At 29.6% G+C, this 13,506-nt stretch overlaps 1 protein-coding gene across 1 annotated transcript in view; it reads left to right on the top strand.

The window, feature by feature from the left end:
* The first annotated feature begins 4,493 nt into the window (after positions 1-4,493).
* Positions 4,494-13,506, top strand: part of alpha-Man-IIb (alpha-Mannosidase class II b) — a 160,682-nt gene continuing 151,669 nt past the window's right edge. The window contains exon 1 of the mRNA XM_089226720.1: positions 4,494-5,214. Within this exon, the coding sequence (XP_089082846.1) occupies positions 4,852-5,214 (363 nt within the window). The 5' untranslated portion in view covers positions 4,494-4,851. The remainder of the gene's footprint in view (positions 5,215-13,506) is intronic.

The following is a 13,506-nucleotide window of genomic DNA, read 5'->3' on the forward strand; positions in this document are numbered from 1 at the left end:
ATTCGTACAATTTTTACTCTACATTTCTTCTACTTCGGCATTATTCATTTATTTAATATATAGGTTATTAATAAGCATTACAATATAAATATATGGTAATTACCTATGTTAAGACAATAAATTAAATTAAGAAAAATAAATATATATTTTTTATTTGTGAGTTTTTAGTCATCATGCACGTATCATGTTTATTAGGTTTTTGTTTGAGCAGAAAGAAAAGTTGAACCGAGTGTTTTCACTAGTAGAAAGTAAAGAACTTTGAAGTTAATCTTCGTTAAGAAAAGAGGATCAATTTTACAGAAGACGGCACCATCAAAGATGCAAATATTATTACAGTAATGACGAAAGTCAGTCAAAGAGGAAATAAAATTTTTATTTTGTTTATTAGTTTTTATTTATAATTTTAGCTCAATAATTACATTCAGAGGACATATTAAGTTTCCTAGTCACTAATCACTAGGATATAATCATTAGGTGGACATGACATTTTTAAACTTATCTAACGATTATATAAATATTAAAATATTATTAATTATTAAAATAATTATTTAGCTATAAAATGTTTTATTATTTGTGTATAATATAAATACCACGTATGTAACAAAGACAATTTATTCCATTTTATACGTTGTGCCTTCTTCACGCGTTGCTATATTCTAACTGATTTACGAGCAGATTAATATGCACGACGTGCGTTACACATTTTTCTTATCAAAATTATTTTACTTGTTGATAAAAATAAAAAACAAAAAATACTTTTACGAAAATTAGACAATATTATATTTTCTATTTTTTACAACCATAATATCAATGTTAATTTATTAGTTCATATTATTATCATATAGTTTTAATGTTCATTTTGTAGTATACACTAAAATGGTTCATATCTATTTATGAATGATCTACATTTTACTAATTACTACTCATTAAGTTTTTATATAATAGGTAACTGTAAAATAATTTGGTGACACCATTACAAGGAATATACAATACGATTTTTTTTTTACAGTGGACACTATCATTATTCGAAGAGTATTTACTTTAATTGCTGGTTCTTTGTAATTTTAAGAAACTTGCAACTCTAACTAAATCTTACACTGCTCTGTTTTTTATCCTATTGTCTTTCTTGGTAGAATCACTATAACATTTTTACTTTTAATTAAACGCTCACTGGTATATTTTTAGTTCCGGAAATCTTATGAAGCATAATATACATTTAAAAAAAAATTATAATGTAAATATCCAATATATTGAAATTTATTAAATAGTTTTTTTTTCTATCTATGTATATGCGTTAAAAATTACTTCAATTAATTCTTAAAGGTGTCTTAAATATATCAATAAAATGTAGTGGAATTTATTACTGTATTTATATCAAAGTATCAGATGTAGTAGCTACTGGCTTGTTATAGGTATTTTGTATTTTATATTTTATTGGCAGGAGTTCAAATTGTAGTCACTATCGATTACAAGTGACAATTTTAACAATTTATTAAATTGTACATGTACTATGTACATGTACATTAGTATTAAATAATAACAAAATGACAAGTTTCATGTGTTAAAAATTAATTAATTATATTTCAAATATTTTTTAGTCGGTGGATCACCATCATCGTACCTACGTTGTTTTCCCATAAAACTTTAACAATTATAAACATATAGTTCTAAGTCCAAACATGTTTTAACGTTATCTAAAAATCATTGATTCAGGGCGTATTAATGTCTGTATATACGTAATACTTCGACATAAAAAAAAAATCGAAATAAACAATCGCTGGGACATGCCACATGCAATTCCTGTAATTACCCAACTATAAAAGGATAATTAAAAAATAAAATACTTCAAAAATTTTACCTCCCTGACAGTAATATCAACTGCGTTTCATTTTTCCGTTTCAAATCAATAATAATCATCATTCTTTTGTTCGCTCTGAATATAAAAACCTTTTGTTTATCGATGATATTCATGCGTTCCTATATATGAATATACCTAACCTAACCTATATAAACATTATATAATATTATATACGTAAAATAATGACATATATTATGAATTTTTCAAATGTAGGCGGTAAGGGTGATTTTATTTAACAGTAATAATGTTTTTTTATTTCATTATTATTGTTACTTGTAGTCCCGCGATCGCTCGTTATGAATATACCTGCACTACTCATGTAGTATATAGGTACGTACAGGTTTAACTAGGTAGTGACTTTTTCTCTGTAGACCAAATTATTGAATTGTGAGTCATTCGACATGTAGATCGATGATAATATTATATATTTTCGTTTTATAAAAATATTGACGATATTTTGGAATTAACGTTTTGGTCATATTACCATTATTGGTTGACTGTACCTACCTATACCTACTCCGTTTTAAGAGAACGAGGCATCGCACGGAAATAAAACCACGTGCGCCAACGATCGAGAATGCGAGCTGCTTGTTCAAGTGTTTCACCGGCACTCGTTTAAAATCTAAAATTTAGTAGACACAATATTACCTATATATTACGGTCTATAAGCGTATTCAAATGACATAGTTTCTTTAAAACTATTGAATGAGTACCGTACGTATTAAACTGTAGTCATTACACACCTGCGGGTCATACCTACACTATGCCATCGACTCATCGATGCAATAAAAGAACAGCTGAAATAACAAAGTATAATTTAAAAATTCACAAGAAGTAACAAACAAGAGTTAGGTACGTATTTGGCAATTCTATTTAATGTCTAAATAAATTAAAATTTTACATGCATTTTAATTTTTAATACATTTTAACTCATACCAAAACCACGGGTCACTATATGTTTTCAAATGTTTCTTGCATTATCGTTTATTAGGGCTTTCGAGGCAATATCACAAACCCCTACATTGTTAATATTAATTATACAAATCAGTTATTATGTTTTTAATTACTTCAATTTTCTAATGCACAAAATTTATGTTCAAAATAAAAATAAATAAATAAGCTATTTAGTAAAAGTTATGTATAAAAAAATCATTTATGTTTACAATTTATACATCATACACATACATATAATATGAGTGTACACTGTAGGTACTCATATCCTCTTTACCGCTTACATTAGAATATGGCGTACAAATTAATGTTTTGAAGAAAATGTCAACATTATGTAATTAGAGGATTGATAAATTTATGTTTACAAACGCATCATTGACATATTTACGTTCAATTATATACTTTTTTAATTTTAACAGCTTCCTAACCAAATATCCTGTATTTGTATATCTACATGTTCTGATATTCATTAATTTGAAGTTTTGATGGTTTTTCATTCAACAAAATATATTTATAGAAAAAAATCAAACTTTGTCACATAAGTGCAGTAGTCAGTATATTATGCTACATCTGTTTTCTTCAGTTGAGCAATAATTACTGCAATATTTTATAGATTGTTTCGTTTTTGTTCCTCAATTTTGTCCTCATTAGAAAATAAAAATTTACTATCAGCTTCTTCATCATAAATTATGTCATTTAATTATAGTTTCCTCCCAAAGTTCAGTTATCAACTTAAATATTAATAAATTAATTGAATATTTTTTGACGTTTTGTCAAATATATTTCTAAAATATGTGTGTGGCATCCAAAAAAGAAATTCAAATGACTTTATTTTTTTGTTGATTGAGATTGGATATCTATATAATAATAAATTATTGATTTATATCAATTGATTTTCATAGTATATTGAATGCCGTGACGACCAACGAGTTAAACTTAAAATAATACGTACGTTGTTTTAGAAATGCAAGCATTGGAGATTTTAAAATTCTTAACTAACTGTTTCTTCATGATATAATATTATAATATTATAAAATATATAACGAACAAATTGAAATCTTTATTTTAATTTGTTCGCACACCCCTCTTATAGCAAGAACCTGACAGAAACACAAAGCATTTATTAAAACTCTACATAAATGAAAATCCTGAAACGAAATATAATATGCTACAAATTATGATTTTTGAGGATTTTCTTATTTGGTTCTAGTGGTTTTTGTCAATTTGATTTTAACAATATATTTTATTTCATGGTACGTGTTTTCTAACGTGAAACAAAATTTGATATTTTGTATATTAATCTGTCATAGGTATAGCATACCTATACTTGGTCAATGTCGTTTTAATACGACATTATATTATTATAATATAACGTGCGTCGTACTTCAGTTAAGACGTGGATATCAGCTGTTGGGTCGTGCTGGAAGAGGTAAGACTCAGCGGGTGACATAATATTATACGTACGGGAATATACCTCGTGGAAAAAAAATGATACTTATTATAATATTATTATCATTATTATAATATACAAAATATTTAAAAGGACTTACGACCGGCAGAAACCGTCCACGGCGGCGGTTATTTGTCCAAACCGCACACGCACTCACCGTGGGGGCTCGCCATCGCCGACGCCGCCGCCGTATTCGTGTTAGCAGTGGTCGTTGTCGGCGACCGTGGCGTTGATTCAGTCTCGTTCGACAACGTGTGCCGTCCGGTCGTCTCTCGTGCGTCGCGTAGTGTCCTATCGAATCCGTCGACTTCAAACCGAAAATTTAACGTCGCGATACTTGAAATAACAAAGTATACATTTTTATTTATGATACGTAATAATATAATCGTCATCATCCGACGGTAAAACGCGTATTAACCGAATAACAAACCGACAATAATATTATTATTTACGTGCACGGGTCAGTTTCGCACGTGCAAACATCGCTCGGCCGTCGTCGTCGTCTTCCGTCTTCTCCCGGCCACGCGCTGATAGCAGTATTGCTGCCGCGGCCGAAACGCATGGTGGCCGTCTTCCGACACGAACCGTGGACATGAACGGCGGTCGAGTGGCCAAGCGGCTGCTGGCCGTCGTGCTGGCTCTCAGCACGCTGGTCACGCTGGGCTTCTATTACAATGGCTTGACGTCCGATGTCGGCGTCGGAAGCGGTGGTCGTGTGGACGACCGGCCACAGCCAGCCGCGTTATTACCGGCTATTGAGTGGCCACAGCGGCCCGAAGACGATTCGGCAGCCAACGATGTCGCACCGTCAGTACACAGGAAGCGGCCGGGCGTTGCTCTACAACACCAGGCCGCGCCGATGACGGCCACCGTGGACAGAGACACATGCCCGGTTTTGGGATTGGCCAACACTACCATTGATACGGTGGCGGAGTTCTCACGATTCGAATTCCAGGTAAGTCTGATATCAAATCTTTTTTGGTAGTGGTTGGGTTTTGGAACGATTAGCTGATATAGCCTCTGGGGATCTGAAAATGTTATTGTTTATATGGATAAGTGCCTTATTTTCAGTAAAAAAAATTTTTTTAAATTATCTAAAACAGTTATTGTTGAGTAGACGATATATTTTAGTTTTTGCAAATTTCGTATGGGTTTTTTTTCGGAAATTATAATGACAGACGATGAGTATAGTTATTGTTATTCTAATTTATATATCCTTATATATATATAAGAATTTTATCAGTTTTTAAAGAGGTAGGTATACTATTAAGTTCAGATTTGAATTAAATGAGAACAAACAGTCTGTAAGAATAATCCATTTTTATTTTTTATATGAAATTTGTTACGATTTCGTTTGTACCTTTATTATTATAAATTTACATGAACAAGTGTCTAAGGATCTAACATTTATATAATGTATTTTTATTGTATCAAAAAGCAATACGTAATAATGATATTCTATTTGTATTATAAAAAAGAATACAATATTATCAATGTGTAAAAATGATTTACGCACCATGGTCAATCTTGCACCTATATAAACACTGGTGGAACATATTTTTATTGGGAGCAAACGGTTTGAAAATCTTAATAATTATAATAATAAGCAAATGCACACTAGACCATTCCTATAAAATATCAACAATATTAACAAAATATTTCTCGTCAACGAGTACAGTTGTTCGATAAGGTCCTATATATATTATGAATACGTACATTGTACATTTATAAAAAAAGCGTAATGAATTACAAAATGTAATAGTCTCGAGTCATGCAGTAGTCTTCAATATTTCAACCATTATAAATAGGACAGTTGTAGATGTAGATGTACCTATAGGTACAACTATATAATATGATATTATTTACTTACGTTCGAAAGTTATTTTTTATCGTAACGTCACGGCTATACCACCGACTTATATGTGTATTGTATATATATAAAATATATAATATATTTTCTGTTGCTGTGTATGCGATACAGTTATAGGCGATGGTGGTGTACTTATATACATATAATATTTTAAAGTCTACATGAAGTCGCGCATCATACGATTCATACGGCACAGATAACAAAGAGAAAACGCTGATTTTTCATATCGTCAGTAAATAAATAAATATATATTCGGGACCTTAATATCTTTCCTTAGTCGGTGACTCGTATATATTATTATAATATAAGTACCAAAATCAGTAAAATGTAGATCAAGTTGACGATTCGTTAGGAATCAAAAATGTTTATAGTCTTATGAAAAACATATATAAGTCAAAATCGTTATTATTCTCGTTATATGTGCAGTATTTTAGTATCTGTTTTTTTTTTTTATACTGTATGGTATGTTCAATTATTATTAATTATTATTGTCAAAAACGAATCCAAAGGTTGAAAGTAAAATAAATCAATAATTGAACCAAATGGTCCAAACGATACGTATTATTAATATTATCTTAACGCGCAATTTTTTTTTTTTTTTTTTGTTCCACGATGACAAATATTTTAGGGCAATATTTTAAATTAAAATTTAAAATAGTTTTAAAATAATGTATAATTGGTATCGATTCATAATGAAAGGTATTAGTTACGAATGAATTTTTCATTCAATTCAGCTGATGTTGAGTGTGTGTAGTTGCACGCGTAGACTATTCATAGTCATATTGTACTTCGCTTTGTACACTGCATACACACATAATAAAACAAATGTATTAACGCCAACTTAAACTTAACAGTGTTCTTCGGAGTTTTCTTTATGTTTGTAATTGTATGAAAGTCGTTCAGTATCAGTAACAATACACCTAGTGTGTAGTGATGCGATTCATTATATTTTCTTGCTTTTCGACTAAACATTTGAGTAGGTATACTATGTTGTAAAATGTTACACTTATCTGATATTATATTTTTTGTTGACAAATTATATTTTTTTTAAATATAACGAGACAACATATAGTCCAACAAAATAAATTAGATACTTGTGTAATTATTAATTTTAAAAACTACATTTCACGCAACTACACACATTATGTTGATTAGTATAATATTATTAATATTATTGGTAAAAGATAGGTATATTATTTATGTTTTAATTTTCTATTGAAATATTTAAGAAAGCAATTGCATTCCAAGCTAAAGTCCAGCTTAGTATAGTGAATATAGTGTTTTTTTTTTTTTATTTCAAATTTCGACTACTACCGCATTTAGAATATTATGAATAGGTACATAGAGTTTAAATATAATACCGTATTGATACCGGTTAGGTTCTTTGGTAGTTGTTTCAATTTGAAAACGCAAATAATAGGTATATTCTTATTTACTCTATCAGCCTCTATTCTGTGTAGGACCTTATAGTTATGAATTTTAGACCCGTTCTTACAATCTCCGGTTAAGTGTCGGTTAAGACTAACCGGTAGAATTCTATCGGTTAACTCATGATAAATTCTTCCGGTTAGTGTTATCAGGCACTAACCGAGCATTGTAAGAATGGCCCTTAATGGAATAATTTATGATATTAATAATAATTTTATTTCTACTATTAGTTTTCCTGGAAAATATTCCTTGCGTTATTTTTAACTTTGAAGCTCTTACATATAATTTAAAAGTATTTTTGTTCAAAATGTTCCAGGAAATTATACAACCTACTGTTATATTACTAGCTGAACAATATTCACTTGCTGCATTAGCGCGTCCATGTTCACTTTCATTTGGTTCTCGGTAATCAGTATACCTTTCAGAAAATCTCAACCATTATCGTTTTGAGCACCTTCAATCAATTTATTTTTATATTTTTATGAATAATTCAGAATTCTACATCTTTGATCGATTCACTGTCATCGTAGTTGATGTGTTGTGCTTCAGTCTCATGGCACTCGTTATTTACTTTGGAGCTACTTAGAACTATAGAAAAATATATGATATTTTAGGTAGATACATATATAGCACATAATATACTTACTATATACACTATACACATGATAATAATATTATCGCTATATAAAATTCGATTGAAACCGTCCTGGATTGGTCCTCCGCATCATCTCGACTTCCGAGGTAAATAAAAGAAAACGTTATCTCGTGGCTACCGTGTCTCTTACCGGATGAAATAAATCAATAACATGTTGTACATCATGGACAGATAACACGAACGACAAATACTATTATAACCGTCTGTATAACCTAGTGCATTGTTTCGAATAATTTCAAATGAATCTTAGCTATAGGCGACACGGTGACAGTTTCTCAGCAACACTTAAATGCCAATAAGTACGTTAGGTATAGGTAGGTCATAGTATGTTTAGTTACCAAATGTTGGTTATTATTATTAAAACTGAACTAGAATTGATGATCTATTTATCATTATGATTGATAGTCTGCAGCGTTATAATATGCTCATACGAAGAATTCTATTGTATATACCTATATCTATTTATATAATACACTCTTTCACGTTTTCAGCACTAAACTAGCCAATATGGTTGGTTTATATAAGGCTAAAATTACGTTAAAATATTTTTTTTAAATGTTTAATCAATAGAATATGATCTTGACAAAACTATTTATCGTATACGATTGATTTTGAAAAATATGTTATCTATGTGTATTAAGAATATTTTTACAACTTATTATACTTAATAATATATAAATACTTAAACTCCTTCTATGTCAATGGTAATAGACGCCGGGGCTAATTAATTTAATTTAAAAAAATAATATATATATATATATATATATATTTAGTTTTTAATTTTCAGGGGGTGGTTTCTTCATCCAAAATTTTCATTCTCCCTTGTCATTATTTCATACTCTTATTGTGCCGTTCGCGTATAGATTCAATCTGTCTACATATATATATGCATCGACTCGATTTTAGTCTAATGACAATAATAGGTGCCACATAATTTCATTGATATTACCTACTATTGTTTCTCGCTACTGTTCTATAGACTTTTATACACTTTTTTAGGAGTCTAAACTCTAAAATGATGTTAAAAGTGGCCAAAGGGCGTGCAGTGTCTGTGATGGGTCTTCGATACATTATTCGAAGCAACAATACGATGTTGTGCATCGTTGAAGCCTGTAGGAAGTATATAATATTCAATTGTTAAGTCCAGTAAGCATTGGTGACTTTTGTATCGTTTGTGAAAATCAACTTAGAAGTAAAAAAAGATGCTGATCATACAAGGTATACAAAAATCGACTACTTTTTGTGATCAGTTAAACGCATAATCGTATATACTATTAAGTATATATTTACACTATAATTTTCGATCTATAACGTTATCTAGAACTATATTACTGCTCCTTGACGTTTTATTGATCTTTCACGTGTAAATAACTACTCGTATATAAAGTTATTTCGTGAGAACTCGTGAATATTAAAATAGGTATATTATATAATAATAAAGTTTCGAGATTTACTATATATGGTTTAACGAGAATATTAATTTAAATTTAAATATTATATTACTTTTAAATGTAGTTTGACGTGTTAGTTTATTGAAACTATACATGAGTACACGCGCATGTAGGTCACTGGCTAATTGAATATATACCTACGTAATTAATATATATGTAATATGTATGATATGAATAGAAAAACGAGAAAAAAGGTGATTTAAAATGTTAAAATAGGTACTTATTTAATGCTTATGTAGAATGTGTTTATTATAATAGAATAACAATTATTATTATAACTCGCCAATTTATTTTACCTATATTATGGCCATAAGGTGTCCTAAGATGTTTTATCGGCACAAAAAGAAGCGCAAGATAGAGCACATAAATAATAGTATTCATTTAAAATATTAAATCTCACAAAAATAATTCACTCTGTACCACTCTTCCCCCAAAAAACACCAAGTTTATACATCAATTCCTTGTAATATCTACCGACGTCCGCCGCTGCAAAACCCTCGTGACGCCGACGCGTCTCGGTTAGGTTGTGTGCGCGGGCGATGTTTGCCGGCATATTGTCTGTGGACCTTTTCACGGACATTTCCAGTTGCACCTGACGACCGCCTTAGATATTTATAGGGATGACACCACCATCTAATTTAATCTATATAACTGTGGTGTGCGGGGTGGAGTGTGAGTAGGCATTATAATCATTGAAGGATCGAACGCCGCATACCTATAACACGAACGCTCACCATGGTGTCCTATTATAGGCTTCTATTCTTACTGTCGATTCTACGATTCGGGATGTTTCAGTACACGACTGTCCTGCACAATATAATTACGTCGAATCTGGGGACACGCATTGTGCAGTGCGCTTGTGGGGTAAATGTAAAAATATTAATAATAATAATAAAAAAATACTCACTCAGACTGTAATGAAAACAGGATTATAAAGGTTTCCGGACAGGTGTGGAGTGTTTCACACTATTCCTGGAGTCAAATTGTGTTCGCCTTAACCTACCGCGCGTCCACGGAAATACCTCTATGTACAGTACCTGTATATATGTATATACACACAAATCCGGGCATAAACCTTGACAAGTATATATATATATATATACGGGTGGCAGGTCTAATTTTTGGGGTTTCCGTTTTTCCATCATACGCCACCGCATTTCCCGTAACGCAACAAATAATTATTACTATTGATTTTATTTTAATTCTATTTGTCTTCGAGCGGTCGGCTTAACGTCAAAGGGGCCTGTCCGTATGTCTGACCGTCGTATTTTATTTTTAAAGGTAGGTACCTAACACCCAGATATTGGCTTATTTAATAAACGAATGCTCGCCGATATTAAATTACTATCAATATTATCGCATTAATTATTTTAATCAGTCGAAATTAATTACCTCGATGAATATCGTGACAGAATTAAATATTCTAGATTATAATATTATTAATATTATAATATTATAATAATTTATTATGCAATATTGATTACAATTGACACAATTATAGATGCCATAAAATGTCTCTTAAATGAAACATTTTCGTATAAGGGGACGGCAACACCCACACGAAGTGTTGTTTCCGTCTTACAAACGTTTAACATAACAAATTGTATATTCACAATAATCTGTTTTACTGATCTGACATTTCAAAGCCAGAGTTAATTTACCTATTATAATTTTTAAAGGTAAAATTGTTATTCAGGGTACCTCGAAAGCTTTTTTTTGTTGATATTATATAAATATAATAACAGAACAAATTATATGAGCATTTAAACTCTGTACATTTATTGAAAATTTCAAAATATTGTTATAATCTGCTTCAAAATAAGAAGATCGAGAAAATCTTTCGAGATTCCCAGTATAATAATCTTACCTTTAAATTGTACAATGGAGTAAAATAGAGTATTGTGTGAAAAAAAATTTGCCTTGTACATTTTTGTAAGACGGAGACAACACGCATGCGGGCGTGGCATCCTCTTAATGATATTCAAATTTACATTTACATGTACAATTATGGCGTTCACCTGTATTTATATTGAAATACATAAAATAAATCACTTATCACTGAATACAATAAGAATTAACTGTAGTCGTTGCTACTTACATGTTTTAATGCACTTTCGTACAACCCGATGTCATATTAATATTATTAATAATACATAATATTATATATGTTTGCTTTACAGGACGAATGGCATAAAAAAAAAAAATGATCATCACTTATTTGTATTTAAATAAAAACGATAAAATTGTCTGTACCACTTTATAGTAGGTACCCACTACCTATCTAAACTAACTACGCGGTTATCCAGACATTCATTTCGACTACAATAACATTTCATTACGCAATCAACGTCCCACACACGTACCTTCCTATCAGTATTTTTTAATTTATTTTTATTTTTGCAACTGAATTGTGTGCTAGCCAAGTTATCAGTAGCACTCAATAAAGTGTCAATCATTTTTCAAATATTTACTTGTTTTAATTAAATTTATATTCATCTTAAAAATCGATTAAATTCCATTATTCATCTGGAAATCACGCGTAATTCGTTATTACACTTTGCTTAATGAAACTCGTTGTGTTTAATACGTGCACTCAATGATATTATCTGATACTAATGGTAAGATGAAAAAAAAATGCTTACATAAATCACGCGTGGATATTGTGCAGCTGAAGCTTTAATGTAATTAGATGCGTTTACCTATAATCGTATTTGCATGATTTTTCAGATTTAAATTACATTAATAGTTATTTACATAATAATCTATAAAATAGTAAGTACTAATAAAATAACCAACAATAGTTAAAAAAAATTTTTCAAACAAACGTTTGTTTTTAAAATTTTATATCGTAAATAGGTCTGCCTGCAGTTTATTTTTATGGTATCGATAAGCTTAACAAGCTTCACGACTTCCTATCATAATTATACCGTCTATAACAACGAATTATTCATTAGATATTTTAATACCCGTTGTGAAAATATCCCTAAAATTGGCTTAAATTTTCGTCGTGTTTCAATCCCTTAAAAAGTGACGACGTAGTTCATATAAAATGTATAATATCGCATATTTTCTTATAATAGATATGTATAATTAGTGATAAATATAATTGAATATAATATTTATACAAAAAGTCTAAAGATTTAATAAAAATATATAATAATGTTTCAAAAGTAAACGTATTAAACAGTATTGCAGGGTTCTAGGCATGAGCATAGTTTTTTCAAAAAATATAAACTTCTTTTTTCGAATTTGTTTATTCATAAATAAATAACTTTTTAACAATTTTCGAGTTCACTATTACATATGATATTTCACGAATCAATTTTTCCACCAAAGGAATGACGTAAAGTAAGGTTAAAGTAAAGACGTACGTTTACAGTGCACGCATACAATTATCAGATATCTATGGTACGTTAGTTTATTGAATTTATATTTCAAATTTAATCAAAGAATTTAGAATCGCTCCTCTATATTCAACCACGACTACCTACAATAGCCATTAAATATTATATTATGCAAGTCTGTATAAGATTTAAAAATTTAAAATGTTAAAATTAATTTTAACTCTTTAACTTAGGTAACTTTTTTAAATTTAATTTTTAACTTGACTGATTTTTATTGATATAAACTTAATAAATAACGATTTGCTTTAATCAAATCCAAATTACATTAACTTTTAAATAATTAAATAATAAATATTATAATATAATTATTATTGAGTACCTATGCGCATAAAAATTTACTAAAATAGAAGAAACCAAAAATGTAATTACATTTAATCATTGTTTCATTGTTTCATTAAATAGAATTGTTCAATAAAAAGTTAAAGTAACTTAATTAAGC

The sequence above is a fragment of the Diuraphis noxia genome, unplaced genomic scaffold (genome assembly GCF_037042655.1).
Source record: "Diuraphis noxia isolate RWA-SAM2 unplaced genomic scaffold, SU_Dnox_SAM2 contig0004, whole genome shotgun sequence".
Lineage (NCBI taxonomy): Eukaryota > Metazoa > Arthropoda > Insecta > Hemiptera > Aphididae > Diuraphis > Diuraphis noxia.